The sequence below is a fragment of the Crassostrea angulata genome, chromosome 7 (assembly GCF_025612915.1).
Source record: "Crassostrea angulata isolate pt1a10 chromosome 7, ASM2561291v2, whole genome shotgun sequence".
Taxonomy (NCBI): domain Eukaryota; kingdom Metazoa; phylum Mollusca; class Bivalvia; order Ostreida; family Ostreidae; genus Magallana; species Magallana angulata.
This window is the reverse complement of record NC_069117.1, coordinates 43311083-43331926: the sequence shown is the minus strand read 5'-3', so window position 1 is coordinate 43331926 and position 20844 is coordinate 43311083. Positions and strand designations below refer to the sequence as shown.

Below are 20844 nucleotides of genomic sequence, written 5' to 3'. Positions count from 1 at the left end.
GCTATTGATTTCGGTTGGTCTAGCCCTGATAATGTGAATCTCTAGAAGAATTATCCAATATATTTCTTGTTATTGGGAGTAAGAGGAAAAACAGAATACTAATAATGAAAAGTTGTGACTGCCAAATTAGAAAGGAAAAATGTTTGTGACAGGCAGAGTCGAAAAGATATATACATGTATTTTAGTAATTCAATCCCAACCCACGTCCAAAATAAAAAAAAAAAATCTGGTATATGAAGACAAGTGTTAGAGTGTTACCCAAACAAGCACCTGCAATAATTCAGGTTTCCTTTGTTAATGCGAACACAGGAGGGACAAGAAAGGTTCAGTAACTCTTCTTTAACCCCGGGATTTTGTTTTTTACATGGACCTGCATGTGTTTAGATTTATTTATTTCTGCCCTCAAATTAATTGTGACAAATTGTATTGATTTTGTAGCTGTTTGACTGTTTCTTTTTTTTGGCAAAGCTGTTTAAATGGTTTCTTTTTTTCTTTATTTCTATATAATGATGGTAATACATGTACATGTAAGTGGCTTACTTTTTGTTTTTTTACAATTTCATTTTTATCCTGAGACTAATTTTTGCCTCGGTTGAGGAATCTGAGGGGTTACGTTCACAGAGAGAGTGCTGCTGATTTGTACATGTTTGTCTTCAAATAAACGTGCATGGCTTATAATACTTTGTGCATTCTTATGCTTATTTAGTGATGGCATTAATTTGACAATATGCAATTTATCTTCAAGACAGGAAATGATGAATATTTGACTGGATTTATCAAATAATAAAAACAAATGTCTGCTTTAAGAACCAATAAGAGTAATGAGATTTCATTTACTTTTTCAAAATTTTATTTTTTTAAATAACCAGTATTTGTTATCTGAAACTTGATTATTTTGATGTTATGAAAGAAATACCTGAAGAATCAAATATCGGCAATCTTATTGTGAACACTCTTTCTACTTGTAGTGAAGATATACCAGAATGGAGTAGCAGGCGGTCACCGTCACCACCATCATCCCCAGGAGGAAGAACTCACTCTTTGAGGCGGATCCCCATTGCCAACGGAATCTACATCCTGCCTGACACCCAGGAGATCCACAGAGAGCAGGACGTGGTTCCCCAGGAATACATGGCAGAGTCCCAGCTTTACGACCCTCACCAGTATATATACAACTCCGACAAGGGACACCTGCTTCCCAACTCGGCAGGTCATGACCCCGAGGACTGGGAGGGGATAGAGGAACGCCTCAAGAGGTCAAGGCTGGATTCTCATGACACTTCACGCAGCGGATGGAAAAATCCGGCCAAAGGGAAATATCCGCTTTATATCAAACATTACAGTGATTTTGATTTAAGCTTTCAGTCTCCAAACTTTTCAGGAGATGACCATACTTATGTTAATGTGCCATCACCGCATTCCAGTGAACAGCAAGTCCCAGACACTTCATTTTATTCTCATCCTCATTCCTCAGGCTATCATGGAAGTTACATAGACGATGACGACGAAAATGGTTTTGTACCAAAGAGACCTCCTCTTCCAAAAGAGTTCCAGAGAATGACCTCTGGAAGATCCATTTCCATGTATGATCCCCTGTATGAAAATGTCAATTCCTCTTTTGTTGATGATGTGTTCTTCCCTCCCCCTCCTCCACAAGAATTTCCAGGCAGACATTCTCTGCCCCGCCATAGCTCAATGAAACCCTCTTATAAGACGTACCTAATTGGAGATCCTGTGGATGATGATTGCGGATTCACCCAACCATTTGGTGCTGTAGACATCTCCTCGGTGATGCCATCTTTCAATGAATCCGCAAGTGGTGCTCGAGATCGATTTGCATACTCTCCTTACAATGAAACAAACTCTAGAACTTTGTTGGAGCAACCAAACTGGAGTGGTGCAGAGATAAACAATTATCCATTATCTGCAAGTGAGAGACTAGCAAGACCAAAATCAAGAGGTAGTGATAACAGACAAAGATCCCATTCCAGTGATTATGCCAGTGATAACCCTCGGCATTCCTTGGTAAACAATCATCTTGACTACCCTGATAATACCACATTAAAACATCTAGATCCCATTTCTCCTAGCCCAAGGTCCCCCAGAAATGACTTTACCTTTGGTCCTGCACAGTATACCAGGGACCAACTTCAGGGGGTTGTAGACAAAATTCGGAAAGGTCCAAGAGCTAGAAGATCCAAATCTGCTGGACGTCTTCCCTCCCAAGAAACAAACTTTCCTTACTCATATTCTCCCCAGGTTGTTCCAAATCTCAGCTTGTCACCAACGTTAGGCTCAGGGTATGATCAGTATGTCGAACATCCTCGACAGAGATACTCGCACGAAATTGCTCCATATAAAGGAGAAAGGGGTAGTCGATCGAGCGTGAACAGTTCCGGTCGAGGAAGTTTGGGAAGACACAGATACCCTACAGACCCTCGCTCCTACGCTTTGGAAGATCTCACTCCAGATTCTAATAGTAGTGGTAGGGGGAGTCGGAACACATCACAAGCCACAGGCTCATCCCATCAGTCCCGTATTCCTAGAAACTCTCTCAGTTCATATGCCTCACCTCAAGAGCACGATCTCAGTCAAGACTCGTCTCCATTTTTGGATGCCACGGGAAGTCTCCATAAAGACACTTCTGCAGATGATAACTATGAGTTTGACTCTTTGCAAGCATTGGAGGCTGATCTCATTAACACCCTCCGCAGTTATCCATTAGCCAAACAGAGTGAGGATCTCAAGATGGCCATTGAAAGTGGCTTAAACACTTCCGAGTTTTATGATAGTCTTTACCCTAAACCAAGTGTTGAAAGCCAGTACGACAATTCTGAAGCCAGATTTGAGAAATTGCGCCAAGAGTTTCAACAGTTTCGACGAAAGCAGCAGGAAATTTTTCAACAGACACGCTTAGCTATGGATAGTGACATGTTGTAATTAATGTGCATTCCACTTTATTCATGATGTAAATGTTAAATCTTCAGATATTGAATGCTATGAAATTGAGGTGTCATTACATTTTAGGAAAATGTATATTGTTTGTTTTGTTTGCATGAAGTTTCAAAACATGCAAATGCTTGAAAAGCTACAGTGTGAACATGTATTGAGAAATTTCTATGATCTCGGCAACCTATTGTCACAGATTGAATGGCAATGCATCATATTATGGGTATTTTTTATTTGTTGCGTGTACAGTTATATTCCACACAGTTTGTTGTATACATTAGCACCTGTTTCTCTGTCCATGACTGCTTTATTTAGGGTCACTTGTTGAGGCTGTTTTGTTTTATGTCGTTTTGGTTAAGTTTTTTTTCTTTGTCTGTTTATACCATTCTTGTTGTAACTGGTTCATAGAACCTACAAGTTATATAATTCCAATATAGTTGTAGTCAACTCTTAAACATATCATAATCTGAAAGACTGTATATATAGTTTTTTATGCATGGTAAGCTCTTGTGGAATGTATTTTGAACAGAACATACTTATTTTGGGCGTAATTTTTTTTTAAACTCTGAATGAAAAGAATGTTTTAAAATGGCCGAATAAGTATGTTTTATGATGAATTTAGTGCAATAGTTTATTTAGGATTTTTTTTCGAATAATATATGTATATATTTTAGTCAACCTTTTTTTGTTCAAAACTGAAGTACTGTATTTATCTCTTACACTTTTTCAGTAAATTTATGGCAATTTTATTTTAGTTGATACCAAATGCACTTGGCAGCATTTCAAGAAAATGTATTTCATTTAGTTTTTCATATCATTATGTATTTTTAGCCAATTGTTTTCCTGACTATTTTAAAACAACTTTTTGAGTTTTTTCTTTACATTTTATTAGGATATACGTACATGTTTGTTATATACAGTATATATGAACACTAATGGGTGTGAGTGCATGTTTTTGTATTTATTGACTTTAAATTTTGTAAGCATTAAATGTGTGCAATTTACAAGAGCTGTCCTAATAGCTTAATATATACAATAATAATTTAAAAATACTGAAAAATACAGAAAAATAAAATTTTGAAGACCCTTTTTGCTTGGCTTTGTTTCTTTAAAGACAACACATATTAACAATGTCGACATAATCGAGGCAAATGGGCCCAGTAAGTAAGGAATAAGGAATCATTCTTTGAGTATTTTGAGGTGATAATTTCGGTCAGGGCGTGATCAAATCCAATAAAGCCCGAAGTGCTTTATGGTAGATTTGATCACGCCCCGACTGAAATTATCACCTCATAATATTCAAAGAATGATTCCTTATTACTTATATTTATATAATTTTAAGCCTCCGTACGATTAAATATTTATTAAAAAAATATAATTAAGCAAACCCAGCTTGCACCTCAATTTGGTGTCATTTGTATTATGGGTTTATATAGTACAAAACCAATACGTAGCGTTATCACAGGCAAAGACACTGAAAAATGTCAATATTGTTGTTTAAATAAATTGCAGAACTGAAAAAAGTTCTTGTTTAATTTTACGATGCATAAAACAATTTAAAAAGGAGGCCATACAACACATGTAAGTTTTAAGATATATCAAATGTTGCTAAGATAAATCATACAATAAAGGTAAAATTTAAAAGTAGGCCACTGACCTACATTTTCAATAAAGATATCTTGAGGTTGTAAGATGCTCCAACTGACTATCTTCTTCAATCTGGGTTAAAACTTAGCCTAATACACTGTAGTATGAAAAATATAGACTGGCTGAATAACAAAAAAATTTAAATTATAGCTGTTCAGTGATCTACTTTTTAACTCGCCTGAGCTGAAAGCTTAATTTGAGCTTTTCTGATCACTTTTTTGTAATTTGCCTTCTTGCAATCGGTCTGTAAACTTTTCACATTTTCATATTTCTCTCAAAAACCATTGGGCCAAAAATGCTGAAATTTCTGTGGAAGCATTTTCAGATTGTGAAGATTCAAATCATGACCCCAAAGATAAAGTGGGGTTCCAATGAATTTTTACACTATAAATAGAGGAAAATCTTTCATTCTTCTCTAATGCCATAAGGCCAGTAAAGCTGAAACTTGTTCAAGCATCCTAGAGAAGTGTAGATTCAACTTTGTTCAAATAATGATTCTTGGGGAAGGGGGTAATTTTACATAGGAATAAGTAAAGAATAATCTTCTCAAAAACCATCTATATAGAAAAATTGAAACTTCTGTGGATATTTTATGATTTTATTATAACTTCCATAGCTGGCTTCACATGATTGCTTTTCCAGTTTTTGATAGAACTGCAAAATGACATAGTTCTATTCAAGTCATTGTAACACTAAGGCCTTCAACTGTGCCAGCACTAGCACATGTTGATCATAATCAGCTTTAAAATTTGGAGTGTTAATAATAGTTTGTATTATCTCAATGCAAATCCAATGGAATGCACAAATATCAATTTGGTTTACAATTATTAATGTCTATCAATCAAGAAAAAAATAAAACACACAGTAGTCAATGCTGGTGGTCAAAAATCACATACAGTAGAGAATGTCCCTGTATTTTTCTTCTATTAACGAGACAGTTTTAAAACAATATTCACAGCAACACATACAGCTTTTAAAACATACCCTGAAATAAAACTCAGTTTGTCTAAAAAAAAAAAATACAACTCAAAATTCATTACTTTTGTTAATATAGCTACTAACTGTGTTCTAAGCACTTCATTCCATCTAAAAAAAAAAAAATAATATAACTTGAAGAAAACAATTCATATCTACCACATCACTTCTTTCATCTGTTCTGAAATGTTTTCAATTTAACTAATATCGGTGAAAATCTCAAGATTATTATCACATTTAATACAAGAACATGAAAAAATGTACATGGTCATATAAAGTTTATTAATGGAAATGGGAGTCCATTAGCTCCTTACAAGATCAATAGCACATATTCAGCAAAAGTACAAAGCTTTTAAGAGTTAATGTATCATCAGAATTTCATCTGCGATCACCAAACTTGTTAAATTTTCTGGTCACCGTTTTCTGTATTTACTTTAAAAACGTAGGAACAACCAACGTACACTAGCTGTGAAACTAAAATCAAGAGTTCCGCTTTAGTTAAAACACATTAACTTGCATGATCGCCAAGTCTTGTAGAATTATCATGTTGTGTTTAAAAGGTTGTTTGTTCTTTTACTCTCTGAAGGGATGCATGGTACAATGGCTTTGGACACCAGTGTTTATACTGTCTACATAGTTTCTTTTTGTTTCATTGTAGATGATAATTAAGTACCGGTATCTGCCATTAACATGTACACCTGCATCTCATCATTATAACATTTAAACCATCCTCTAGTATTCAATATTTTCAAAATCTCTCAACCTTTGTCATGATTTTTTTTTTTCAAAAATAAAACAGTGACTGCATGCTTTCACAATACAACAGTCTTCAAGCATGCAGTACGTTCCTTGGGATTTGGTACACTGTTGTGGTCCCCAAGTTTTGAGATTCTTGTTTTGCGGAGTTTCTTGCAGTGGAGCAGATTCCTCCTCTCGGTTCCGCCATTAACCGTCGTCTTGATTGTTCGGTGCGTGAATGTTTCTAGAGTCACTCTTGCTGCATTTAAGGTTCTCGAAAATCTACAAAATGTTAATATTCAATAGGAAACAATTTTTATAACCAATTTCAGAAAAATTATTAATTTTTAGTAATTATTACAATAAGGAATCAAAAAGATTTTTAGTAACCAATTTATAATTTGTGTAATTTTTAGTACCAGTACGGTAATTAATTTTCAAAATCATGGAATGTTTGTGACTTCTATATCATATGATATGCTAGATTGTTAGTGATAAACACATTGAATGTGACCTTAGTCTGAGCCATAAAAGGCATTAAGAGAAACTTGTCAAATCTTATAAGGTTCACTAGCAAATCCCCACTAAACCTATGTCAACTTACATAGTACATGAACATGTATTTCAGAGTAGGAGAAACTTGTCAAATCTTTTAAGGTTCACTAGCAAATCCCTACAAAACCTATGTCAACTTACATAGTACCTATATTTCAGAGTAGGAGAAACTTGTAAAATCTTTTAAGGTTCACTTGCAAATCCCCAGAACGCCAATGTCAACTTCCATAGTACATGTACATGAATTTCACCACCCTGCTGTAGAGTTTTTGGCATACCTTAATTAAAGAGTCTACTCCATACAGGTAACCGTCCTCACCATTCCCCAGGGCCCAGTCATCCCTGTGGGTCAGGGTTTTACCCTGAGGGAGAGGGACGGTCTTTGAAAAGTCGATCATCCAGGCTCCAGTATTACCCATTTCATCAAACATAAACAAGATTGAGCTTCCAATTATCTAGACCAAAAAAAAAAGGATGATATCTATTATTGGATATTATTAAAGTACATTGACAGAAACATGAACATTGCATCTCTAATTCCAAATACACACATACATGAACTAAGAATAACTGTGAGAAAACCTGTGGGTTGTGAAAATAGTCCTGATTCATTTTACCTAAAGCTGTTTGTCAGTCTTTATACAATTGAGGCTTTCATCGATACAAATCATATCAAATTTTATCGAAGGCAATAAAAAGCTAGCTGCAAATATTATCCTTTTAACATTATATACATCAAGGTACATAAACAAAAGGCCCATGGGGCCACATCGCTCACCTGAGCAACAATGGGCGTTCAAAAGATATTGTGCCATATGGTCCCTCGGTAGAATAACAAAAAATAAATGTTGTAAAGTATTCGAATTTTACACTTATTTTTGCATACACGTAATCTTTGACATTGTACCTTCATGAAATACTATTTTTTTTTACCAGAATAAGAGAATCCTACGCAAGGTATAAAACTTAACATTTGGTAGGGGTACACTGTTAAGTTTGTAACTTCCAATTCCCTATATTTTCGTTCTGCCCCCCCCCCCCCCCCCCCCCCCCCCCGCCACTTTGTAAAGCGATCAAAATATATGAGAGCATTTAGGTAAATTTTTTCCATCAACTACCTACTAGTTATTGTATTTTTAAAAAAAAATATAATAATTATTGTTTTTTATTTAAAAAATCCTACATGTATAGATGTGAAGAAGAAAATTGTACCTCAATGTGCTCAATTCCTCAAATTAAAAACATTCAAAAATTTAATTTGTCTTCTCCATTATGATAATTAAATGACTGTTATTTACCTCACGTACAAACCAGGATAATTTTCTGCTGTGATATTTTCTTAGGTATAGCGATAATTACTTTATCCTCGCAACAGAAATGTGTCAGAACTATGGAAACTGTTTTAAAGATGTCGTTTTTATTCGTGTCTGAAAAACTATCAAAATTGATGTAGATTTCACATTATTTATTGTATAAAGAGGGGGCCCCAGAGAGTAGGTATATACAGAATATCATTCTTTTATTTTGTTTGTACAAGTATATAACATACTCTTATTCATTCATGTTCAACCAAAATTTCAGCGTCAATCGTAGAATTATAAGCAAGATACAGAGCTCACAGTTCGCCTAGGTTTGAGTCATATTTTGTTCACATGAGTTTATTACATTCAGCTTAAGATTTTTAACTTGGTATTTCCTATTCAGCATTTAAAATGGAAAAAAAGAATGGCCTAAAATTTTCAATTCTTTTATTCACTCAAGACCAGTTCACTGGTATTTGAGGTTCAAAATCAGTTTATACAAATGTACACAAACACAGTCAAGGATCACATGTACAGTAGGAGTAATAATGACGAAAAAAGGTTAAGTTTACAATACACAATTAGTTGTTAAAGTTGGTTTCTGGAAGAACAGACTTTGAAAATTTTCTTAATAAATATTGACAAATTTTTCCTTTTTTAATCTTTAGTTTTTAAGATCTGTGTACAAACATACAATTGTGAGCAAATCTCTGTATCTTGCTTATAATCCGAAGCTTAACACTCAAATATGGTAAGTAAATAGAAACTGTAAACAATTAAACACAAGAAACATGCACTATAACAAATAAAGAACACAATTTATTTTTTCGAAATGAATCATATATATACATGTATATGCCTACATATTTCCGTCAGCGATTTCAAAATCTATTTAAACTGAATAAACTAAACTCGAGAAAATGCCGAGCATCTCAACAAAACCTATTGCAATAATCTACCATTATGCAAAAGATAATGCCGAATTACCGATAGAATGAATTGTATTTCAGTACTTTTTTGATACATCAGATTTTGCTTAATTTGCGCAGGTAAACAATTAACTGTTTGATTTACCAAAGTCTCTGTTTGATTTGATGTGTAAAAATCACGAAATACAGACGATAGTTCCCAGGTTACAAAGCATAAATAATGAAAACGTAACGAAAATCAGAACAAGCTAACACCAACGTCATGTGTGAAAACTGTCAACGCATTGAAATATTAAGCCTCAATTTACTTCACAAAATCGGCACCAATATATATTTTGCATGTTTCAAAAATTTCCCTTCATACGCGAACTGTTGCACAACAAGCAAATTCTTCAGATTGACCCTTTTTCGTATAATGTCATGGCTGCTTTAAACAAAGAACCTCGTTTTAGAAGTATGGAATACGAGTCTTGGTAAAATGGGTATGCAAACCCGGGCCGTGGCAAAATAAAAGCCGGGGCAGATCGGCAATCGTCAATTTTAAATACGCATTATTTTGCAGCAATATTTACAGCATTACAAATATACTGGTCCATCAAATATCTTTTTAATTTTAATGAGATTGGCAGATAAATAACTGCCAATTTTTTGTTTTGCCCAGGCCAAGTCTTGACTACCCATTTTACCGATGCCGAACCCGAAGCTATTAAACTGATTGAAACACGCCTTTCCTTTATTATTATTTTCGTAATAACTCAGATTTAAAACAGAATTAGCCCTTAATTTTTGCAATTTATATTTTCCTTCCCATAAGGATAATTTATGCTAAACTACGTTGAATTGGATTCAGTAGTTCTTGAGAAGAAGATTTTTAAAAATGCACCCCCCTTTTTCTACAGTTTCAAGGTTTTCTCTGCTTTGAATACAGATCAGACTTTTATTTCTGCAATTTATATTCGCCCTCCCATAAGGATGCTTTGTGCTAATTTCAGTTGAAATTGGATAAGCGGTTTTAAAGAAGAAGTTCAAAATGTTAAAAGTTTACAGACGAACAGACAAACAGACGGACGACGGACAAAATGTGATCAGAATAGCTCACTTAATCTTTCAGCTCAGGTGAGCTAAAAAGTTAAAAATACAAATTGCCAGTTTTGTATTTATGCAAGTACATGCATGTGTTAATGAAGAAACTAAAAATAAAAACACAAAATGTATGATGATAATAAGTCTGATCAGCAGAATTTGGATATATTGTTGGTTCATGTATAGTTTTTAAGAGAGGCTCAGGGGCCACATTGCTAACCTGAGCAATGATTAGGCCAACAAAAGCTTTAGAGTATTCAGACCACAAAGTAGAGTATATATCTTGATTTTCAAATTTTTTCAAAACATATTCTTAAGTTAAACATTGAGCTCCTTTTTTTGTTTTAGTTTTTGGGAATAAGATTTTTAAATTTTTTTTATCCAAATACTCCTATGTAAATAATGTTAAACTTTCCCCCTTTCTAGTAGCCCAATCCAACCCTATGGGATGATGATGATGATGATGATGATGAGGATGATGATGAGGATGATGATGATGATGAATAGAATGAACTTGAATTAACACCTTTTTTTTTTTTTTTTTTTTTTTTTTTTTTTTAGATATTTCTCTACATATTCCTATGACCCCAATTGGGGCCCCAACCTACCCCTGGGGATGATGATTTGAACACACTTAAATCTACACTACCGAAGGGTGCTTCCACACAAGTTAAACTTTTCCAGCCTAATGATTTTGAAAACAATTTTCTAAAATTCATAAATTCAAAATTATTTTCCCTTTTATAAGAGGTCGTGGCCCTTCAACTTGAATTCCCACCATTTAATAACGCTTTGTGCCAAGATTGGTTGAATTTGGCCCAGTGGTTTTGGAGGAGGAGATCAAAATGTGAATAGTTTACGGCAACGACAATGGAAAAATTTTGATCAGAAAAGCTAACTTGAGTCATCAGCTCAGATGAACTATCCATAAAAAAACCCTGTAAAACAAATTTCACAACAGCTTCGAGATTAATCAGCAATAAACAGTTTTCCGGAGACTAATTTAAGCAAGCAAGCTTCTTCCAGTAAAAAAATCATTTACAAGAGACATTAAATGACTGGTTTGCTGTGAAAAAAAAAATCATTATGACGTACATGGCTCTCACAAACGTTAGCAAGTTTTCTAAAGAACATGCAACACCTATTTGACTTATACACATTTATGCATCATGCTATATATCATAATCAGGTAATTTTCTGCTGATTTGAGAAACTATTTCAAGGTGTAGTGAGCTTAATATCAAAGTTTTACAATAAACTATACATTAATGTTTCACACCTCTCAAAACCCAAATTTGCTTTATTTTAATATGTTAAGCAAAGACAAGATACAATGACTGCAAATACAAATAATTGTTAAAATGATTATCTGAATCTACAACTAGTCGCCCAAGAAATAATGAAAGACAAAATGGAACACGCAAAATTCTTGAATTTAAATGTGACATGCACTAAACAATGTACAAATTATAGACTTTCATTACCTGGTGTGACATTAAAAAAGAGGAGGATTCGAATTTCTCCTTGATTTGTTTTAGCCTGCTGTGGAACTTCCATCGCACAGAGTCCTGGTTCTTGATGAATTTACATAAAACGTTTTCTATTTGTGCCATTGTTTTCACCTTCTTCAAATTAGTGGTTGGTGATTCACCAGACACCTACGAAAAATTAAATCAAAACAGAATTAATTCTGTTTTTTACAATACATGTAGTCCCTATAGGGTGTTAGTCATAAATTTATACTTATGTGTCATAAAATGCAAGACAAGTGATTTGAATTTCCTCTTTACACCTAACCCACCCCCATCCAATTTGAATATCTGTATAATCTATGAATCTTCATTCATAATACCTCTCCTTTATTTTACCAATATACCTGGGAAAAGTAATTGTGACTGATTCATGAAATCTAAAATATCGTTTTACCAGATGGAGAAATTTCAATTGATCAAAAGAAAGAAAAGTATTCCCAGAAGCTTTAAACTATGAGCATATGATGCACACGAAACTTGTTTCACATGATGTTTTCAAGGGCTGGATGATCATAGCAACTTTTCTGACTATTTTTATCTCCTTGAGATGAAGAGCTCTGTATAAAGATGTAGGATGATTTTCAAAATTTTTAAGGTTTTTTTTTGGCTTTACCTATCTATTATTATAAAGGTATTTAAATGTATTTATTATGAGGTATTTAAAATTTTCAGGTAGATCTTGTGGTGATTTATTGACCATTCAGCCTCTTCTTGGTATTGGCCTTTCAGAGACCGCTTCTGACAACTGATATAACTTATCCTTTCTTATAACCACAATAAAACATTCTGCTACCCTGCCATAGGATCAAATATCGCCTTGCTAATTGGTTTTTAAGGGTATTTTTGTGACCACGTAGGGTGAAATCAATATGAGAATGCAGAAAAACCATAGCAACAGAATAACTGGCACTGTATATAGACATTTATACATTTATAAATTGCAACTCTTTCATCATAAAAATATATAGAGAAACCTGAATAGATGGATACCTTAAATATGTCTTACCCATTATTTTTATTAATAAGTAGAAAATACCTATGGAAATAGCCGGTACCTTAAGAAATACATGTATAGTATTTTCTTTGCACATTTGGGATATATTTATAGCTCAATTTAATCATCAGCCATAGCTGGTACTGGTATATGGGAAATGACAAGTTTCCTGTCTATTGAGACTGATTCTGAGGTCAAACATAGCTGTAATCCACCTCCTTTCCTAGATTGTCATCTACCTTCTTTTAGAGTCTCCATTCTGTAGTCATACTCAGTTGAATGGATACCAATCTTTCCATGAATTGTTTACTACCTATCATTAAGACCTTTATTCAGAATCAACTCAGCTATAATGTAAACTACCTACTCAGCTGTAAAAACATAAACTACATACTCAGCTGTAAACATTAACGACCTATATATACTCAGCTGTAAACACTTACAACTGCTAACTCAGCTGAAAACGTTAACCTCTTATAAAACCTCAATCTCCATTAAACGACTTGTTAACTACTTACCCATAAAGCCTTATTCTGTAACTATATATACTCAGCTGTTGAACCCCACCCTCCCCTGAAACTGTTGACAACCTACCCGTAGAGCCTCTATTCTGAAGCCATACTCGGCAGTGGAGCTTTCCTCCTCCCTGAATTGCATATATCTGAGTTTGGTGATGGCCTGTTGTTCCCTCTCCTCAGGAGTGGGGGCACCAGGGCACAGCTTAACCATCTTCTCGTACAAGTCCTTACGCAGCACTGGGTTCTTTACTTCAGACTCCATAAATGTCCTGAAAATTTCAATATGTACATGTACAATAGATTTGCATACATGATTCATCATATCATATAATGATTCTTGTATTATAGCAGCCAAATTTTATTTGGTATATACATGTGCAAGGGTTAAATGACAAAGTATTTGACAAAGGTTAAATTATGTTTGGCTTAATTGTTTCGATGTTGATCCAGTGCTGCAATCTTAATTTTTGCAAATAAAATAATTGGCACAAATCTGCATGTTTATGTCATTTTGCTATATGATTCATTCATTGAATAGACCAGTACCTGGGTAACTATAAATTCAACATTTGATGTAGCATTTTGTATACCCCCCCCCCCCCAAAAAAAAAAATCTTTTTAATTTTTCGTAGCTAATTTGTATTTTAAAAGAGACCAAATTTGCAAGTGTTATTATTTGGTGAATTGAGTATAAAACTTTCTCATAGAAAACCAGGCTGTCTGAATTATTTGGCAATCTAATGGACAAAGAATCTGTTTAATCTGCAGCTTTAACATTATAAATTATGATGTTTGCAATACATGTATGTACAAATGAATATCAATTAATACAATTCAAATTGGAATCTGTTAATTACCCAGCCAATGTACAACATAAGATTGGAGTTTCCTGTTGTTTGATCTAATTATTCCAGCCTTCCATTTACAGCAATATGAGCTGCAAATTGCATGTTGGAAATTTTTGTTGTATTAAAATTGCGACTTGTTATCTTCAAGACAAATCTAATAATGGTTTACAACAAACTTCTGTTAATCATATTTTTGTTTGGAAAGCAGTTTGGAGGCTCTGATAATGAAGCAAAATTACATCACTGTTGTCCTAGCTGTACAACAAGTGAAAAGCTGTCAAAGTGACATCAAACCGGGTTTTCTTTTATGTGAACTGTATCCATAATCAATGTCAACCATGAATTGATAAACACTGTACCTTACTGTATCCAGTGAAATTGAGTACCCTGTATGCAATATTTTGCCAAAAAATGACTACCGGTAAGTTCAAAAGCTGGTATTTTTTCATAAATTATCAGAAATCAAAATCCTAGCATTAATGATTATGCACACCTGAGTCCTCTGATATATTTACAATTGATCTGCAAAAGAACAACTTCCTATCTTGAAAACTATTGGAGGATCGAGTTTTCCTTACAATGAGAGTACCATTTTCGCAGCCGCCCACCCACCATTTTCAACATTTTAATAACTGGATTTTCCGTTGGAAAACCCAGTTAAAAATTGATTTGCTTTATGTTCCATTGGACAAGACTCTTTATCACGATACCATTTAAAGATCTTAAGTGCTCACAGAATTATTATCATATTAGCATGTTTAAGCAGCAAAATTAAATTAAAATCATCAAAAGTTCAATTTGCTTTAAATATCAGCACTATTTGCCTATCAAATCAGAATGTCTTTTCTTAAAAATTTTATCATAATATGTCTGACAAAACTCTCCTTAATCACATATGTGTTAATGAAAAAAGAACACGGACAGTACCTATTTCAATATTGTGAGAATTCTGATATAATGAATAATTTGAATTCACTACCCTTGTAAAAGGTGAAGGTTAAATTCTTGGTTAATCATGTCAAAACTGATAATTATATACAAGATGCAAAAATCTGTCGCATGCTTGCAAATGTTTTTTAATTTCATTATTTGGAATAGACATTAATTAAACCATATGTCTTAAAAATTAACAGAGATAAAAAAAAGTAGAGCAAATTGGAATGTGTATATAACAAAGTGTGCTACTTTATTGAAAACGTTTCACACACAAGACACTAAACTTCATTTTGCTGAGTTCATATACTTCAGGAATATTTCAAGAAAGTAACACAAACATGAAAATATACCTTTTTCCAATTTTAATATCCATGATATTTGGATTAATAAAATGCTGTAAAAGATCTTCAATTTCTATAAAATCTTCATCAATGTTAAGGAAACTATAGCAGTTACATGTAACATGACTGGCAAAGTATTAAGTACTACCTGGGTAAATACAGTTGAACTCCGATATCTCGAACACTGATATCTCGAAATCTGGATATGTCAAAGTGTTTTGTCAGCCCAACCACTTATATTTTTAAAATTTTACTTTCGATATTTTGAATACTCAGATATCTCCAAGTTTTTATACAGACCCATTTAGTTTGAGATAACAAAGTTTGACTGTAGTAAGTATTAATGCACAAAAAAAATTTTCAAAGACATTTTCTATTTGACAATGCACAAAATGTATAAATTGCTTAGAGCATCATTTAAGGTAGAAAATAAACATATCTGGTTGCCGTGTTTCATGTTTATGACGGTGAACTTTTGAACGACATGTAGGTGTATAAAAATGCCAATACTGTATTAGACAATCTAAATCCAGATTTTTAATAACCTTGTTTTTTATGTGCTCAGAAAAAGGATACATTCTCCATTATATTCCACTTCCCTGAAGAATTCGGGCACAATGTCATGAGCCGAGTCCTTCATCAGCATTTCGTAGGCCCTCGTTTCTGTGCTGTCTTTGAAATTTATCCTCCTCTTCCATATTGTGCTTGGTCCTGCAGGGGCAAAAGCTCCTGGGAAACGGAAATGTGAAATGAAATTTATTCCAGGAATACTCCATGTATTGCAAATGATAAAATAAGATACCGGTATACTTTTTTAAAGTTGGGTACATGTATTTTAACTGGCCCATCAGCAGGCACAAAGGTAATGACACTTGGAAATATAAATTTGTCTCAATATTTCCTGGTTGTACATAATTCATAGTTTTATATGACACATTTATGCCTATGTTTGAAAAGTTAAAAAAAACTCAACAACTCATAATAAAAAATAACATTATGATACCAATTGGTTTAGTGTAGTGCGTGTGCTTAATGACCTAATGACCAGAGAAATATTTTGTATAGCGATTACGTAATGAGAACTTGTTACATATAAAACAATAAACATGCCAAATCTGACCTACAACATTCAATGTATGTAACTTAGTTACCATACACAGTACAGCTTGTGATGGTTACAACAATGTAGGTTGTTACAAGGGGGTCATTCTACGTCAACACAAGGTCGTTACCTGGGTGACCTGCTAGCTGTATCCAGGCATTCTTCCTGTTCTTCACAAGAGCATCACTAGCAGGAGCTGAGAGGTCCAAGGCGGTCTACAAAACCAAAAATAATACAACTCAACTTTTTGAACATAAATATTCCAAATGCCATTGATATGTTGAATTGATCACAAGTCCGAACCACTGTTATCATGTATTTTGACTTCACTTCTTTGAATCCTTATTTTACCTCTAAAAAAAAATTTCCACCCAACAAGTTCCAAGACTTTACTTTATAATTTAAGAAAAGAAAGCAGTTTCAAATACATTCAGACCTATTTGTAAAGACTTCACAGACAACAAACTTATAACAAACAGAAATGTATTTGAATTTTAAGGTCATATAGCAAGCGCAGTAGAGATTATAAATAACATTGGCAAAATTTACCAATTCATCTTTAAATATTACAATTTTCTAAAGACTTCAATGCAGTGAAGTAATATATTGGCATAAATCATCATAATTAACTTCTCAAGTTCTCAACATATATGTTTTGTAAATTCCCTGTATATACCAGGTAAATGAGAAGTCCTTGGGACTTTGCTAGCTTTACTCTGTACTAACTTCGCAAATTATTATTCTCCTTTCAGAGCCCCTTAAGTTTGCTAACTTTTTAATTATCTAAACATCAACTATTCATCAAGCCATCCTATCAATCAATCAATCAATTAATGCTTATTGTAATCCATCCATCAACCAAACACTTAGAGATTGTTTCAAGAGGTCAGCTGGTGAATGTAATTCACATCTGAACCTTCATCTTAATATATGAACAATTATAATATATGCTTTCTTTGGCGATTCATGCAGATATGAAGGTAGCAACATTGCAGAAAAAGATTAACATAACCCAATAACTAATGCAGGTCATGCCTTTTTTACTGCAATGATCCCTACACTCATAGTCCACATGAAACATCAAAGAAAGCATTTAATTCATATTTACATTTTCTTCTAACAAATTAATGAATAAATTGTAAAGTCTGTCAGTTAGTAACTAAATTACGTATCAGAACTTTTTTTTGTTTGTGTGGAAACCTTGATAACTGAGAGAGGTGCTAAATTAGCACAAAAATATCTTGTTGATTATACATTCATTAACATGTAGATCTACCACTAATTTTTTGTCGGAATTTTGTCTGACAGTCAGTGATAGTGGACAGTTAATTAGGACAAACACCTGCTACTGTCATCTGTGCACAAAGGTGTGCCGTGATAATGACTATGTTAACCAAATATCAAAAATCATCCAGAAGTTATATAACCATGAAATGAGTTTTCAGTCTGAAAATCATTTTCTCTGCATGTTTTTCCCACATAAATATCAATATTTATGGATCTGGTGATGATTAATAAATTCAAAGATAATATGTGGATGCATGATAATGAATCAAGGGCTTATAATCCCTCTTTCCTGTTTTTTAATATATACATGCACAGCTGATATGCACTTCTGATTATCTCTTTGCTTCACACACTGCAGAACAATCAACAAATCACACCTATAAGATCAATAAACTGCTGAGGGTCTGATCAAACAACAGTTAGATAATCTTGTATGATAGGACCCGATTACAATTGGTTCTCCCTATAGGACTTCCTCTTTAAACCCCCTCCCCTGTCCCTCCTGGGACACTTTATCTGATAGAATTACATCACCAAAGTCATTTTTTTTTAAACTGCAACTTAGCAACGTAAACTTATTGGTATTATATGAATCCATGCCAAAATTAATGATCAGTACCTGTTTTACATGTATGCCTCCTATTTAACCCCCCAAAATTATAGGGATGGTAGGATTTTTTTCATTGTTCACTTTAAGTGTTAATTGTTGTTATCAAACTTGGTTAATCAGATGGACCCTCATCATGAAACATTTCAAATACACATAGAGCAAATCTAGATCTAGTGTTTCTTAATTATGACAGCATCCATTTTCATAAAAACAAATAAACACCATTTGAATCAAAAAATAAATAGTGTTGCAAAAAAAAGGTAAATAACAAAATTAGGGTCATCCTATAACAGTATAATATTTGACAATGGAAACACACTATTTCTTTACTGTGGCCCTATTATAAGGATAAACTGATAAAAACACACAAACAAATTGGCCAAACTTGTTCTGAAACCAAATTTGTCATATTTTTTTCCTCAGATGAAATTCATTAATTGACAAAGACCAAGGTACAGAATTGCCAATTTCAACCATAAACATTTCTATAAATATATCTTATTTCATTATAGAACAACAATGCAAAGTGAGAATGAGATAACATTTCTATAGAGGTGTTCAGTCTATCAGTGAAAAATTAGTACAGAAATACCTAGAATAGGCAAAACTCAGTCTGAATGATCACACATACAACAATGGAAAACCCTAATAACGAATCCATCCAAAGATATGTATGCTGTGATAGAATTCAATGGCTTTCTTTGTAAATGGGTATTTTGCTTGCAGTATCAGATTTGCTCTCCGTGAATAATGCCGACCCCCCCCCCCCCCCCCCCCCCCACCTTCATATAAGGCCCACCTTCATATAAGGAATGTCTTGGCAACATTCATGGTTCGATTTCTTATAAAGCAACAGGAATTTAAATTGAGATGTTTCAAATTATTTGATTTCATTTCTCTCACTTAAAGTTATCTTTCATCTTTACCGATTCAAAAGGAAATATTCAGCCACTACTTAAGTGCCAAAGTTTACGTGCAGCTTTTTATATAAAGCCGGAAGACGCGTGTTGTACAAACAATAAGTTTAGTCTCGCTTGAACGGTTAACATAGATGGCAATAAAACATTACGTCTTACACTAATTGTTCTAAAGGACCAAGAAAGAACACACGTACCATGATACAGAGAACGCATTACAGTGCCCCCAGAACATTCAACTGTCCAACAAGTCACGAACTTAGCGTAAATTCCTCTATTAGGTTAGCGCCTGCGGACATTCACATCCTTTCCCATGGTATAGTAGTTCTAAAACTTGTGTGAATATTACCTATCCGTCTAACTGTTGTTTTTGTGATGTTATCATAACCTTATCAATGGAGTGTGTGTAGTATATATACACAAACCTGAGTACAAAAACTTCACCCCTTTCTATAAATATATAGGTAGACCCCGTACGGTTTCTTTGGGTATCGAGTTCCTGTCAACGTACTAAATTTTCATTAACTCAACAAAATAATAAAACGAAATATTCTTCATGATTATCGCACGGTATCATTTCAAAATTACTTTTGACAGGAACCGCGAAAAATCCGAAAAACTTCCAAAACAAAAAGATTAAGTTTAATTTTCAACAGTGATAAACAATGTTACTTTACCAAAGCTAAAAGGTTAGCAAACGCCGTGGCGCTGACTTTGGAAGAGGCACATGATTTCATATTGTTTTGTATGTCCGTGATCATCATGCATCGGTTACACAACTTGTGTTTGGACGTCTCCATGGTCAGAAGAATGTCGATTTTATCGTCCTTGTCACAAACGTTACACATCTTGTAACCCCTCCAGCGGGGAAACTTGGAGAATTCCTTTCCTTCCAATGAAATATCCAGAGTCAATAAACTATCACACGAGAAGTTCCTGGCGATACACGACGGTTGAACGTCAAAGAATTGGGCCGGATCCTGCTCTAGCGCGGCTCCGTTCGTCTGGCCAACGGACGCGTTTTTACGCGACTTCCTGGTTAGCTTGCGATGCAGGTACAGAGTTTTGACCGTGCTGTCCTCTTGGGAATTCGATGACGAAGCGTGGACACATCCCATTCTGTGAAATCATTCGTATATCTACAGCGTGCAATAAACGTGAGATAAAAATCACAGTCCTATTTCCCGTAAAAACCAAATAAAAACACAACCGCAACGTTTTTTTCTTCTTCTTTCTTTCTTGAACGGAGAACGGAACAGGATGAACAGCTGTCCACCGAGTTGTGTACGAGATGAATGACAGTTTTATACCACAAACAAATATACGTTAATGACAGTCTAGTGTAGCTCCATGCAGTCGATAACTGTATGTTTTTCCTATATTCCATCTACACCTGTCGACAGGTCTCCACGACAGCGCTTGTTCAGGTGTACGCACGAAAACAGGCATAGGAGCATTGAACAAGCGACATGTGTTACGTTAGTTCATATCAATATTACGGTAAATCTGTCGTCAAAGACCAAATTAAATTTTAATAATCACGATCATGGTCGACACAAGAAGAAAAAAGGAAGAAAAAATC

At 34.1% G+C, this 20844-nt stretch overlaps 2 protein-coding genes across 7 annotated transcripts in view; one reads left to right on the top strand and one right to left on the bottom strand.

Moving 5' to 3' along the window:
• The window catches only part of LOC128156095 (protein turtle homolog B-like), a 62972-nt gene extending 58936 nt beyond the window's left edge, over positions 1-4036 (top strand). For 5 of the 6 annotated variants that reach the window (XM_052818095.1, XM_052818097.1, XM_052818098.1 and 2 more), the window contains one exon: positions 963-4036. In XM_052818095.1, the coding sequence (XP_052674055.1) occupies positions 963-2940 (1978 nt within the window). In that variant the 3' untranslated portion in view covers positions 2941-4036. The remainder of the gene's footprint in view (positions 1-962) is intronic. The other variant, XM_052818096.1, reaches the window with a different exon arrangement.
• LOC128156097 (inositol-trisphosphate 3-kinase homolog) lies at positions 3078-20634 on the bottom strand. Its single transcript, XM_052818101.1, has 8 exons — positions 19940-20634; positions 16579-16663; positions 15923-16075; positions 15356-15428; positions 13298-13490; positions 11662-11835; positions 7143-7319; positions 3078-6591 (listed from the first exon to the last, which is right to left on the bottom strand). Exons 1-8 carry the CDS (start codon positions 20378-20380, stop codon positions 6517-6519), a joined length of 1371 nt encoding a protein of 456 aa, XP_052674061.1. The 5' UTR covers positions 20381-20634; the 3' UTR covers positions 3078-6516.
• Positions 20635-20844: the final 210 nt, after the last annotated feature.

Excerpts from the sequence above, each read along its gene's own strand:
- LOC128156097 (XM_052818101.1), bottom strand. The coding sequence starts at position 20,380 with ATGGGATGTGTCCACGCTTCGTCATCGAATTCCCAAGAGGACAGCACG. Across the intron at positions 15,429-15,922 it reads AGTGGAATATAATGGAGAAT|ATTTTATAGAAATTGAAGAT; the intron begins GTATCCTTTTTC and ends ACATTGATGAAG. Across the intron at positions 13,491-15,355 it reads GATATTAAAATTGGAAAAAG|GACATTTATGGAGTCTGAAG; the intron begins GTATATTTTCAT and ends TGAAATTTTCAG.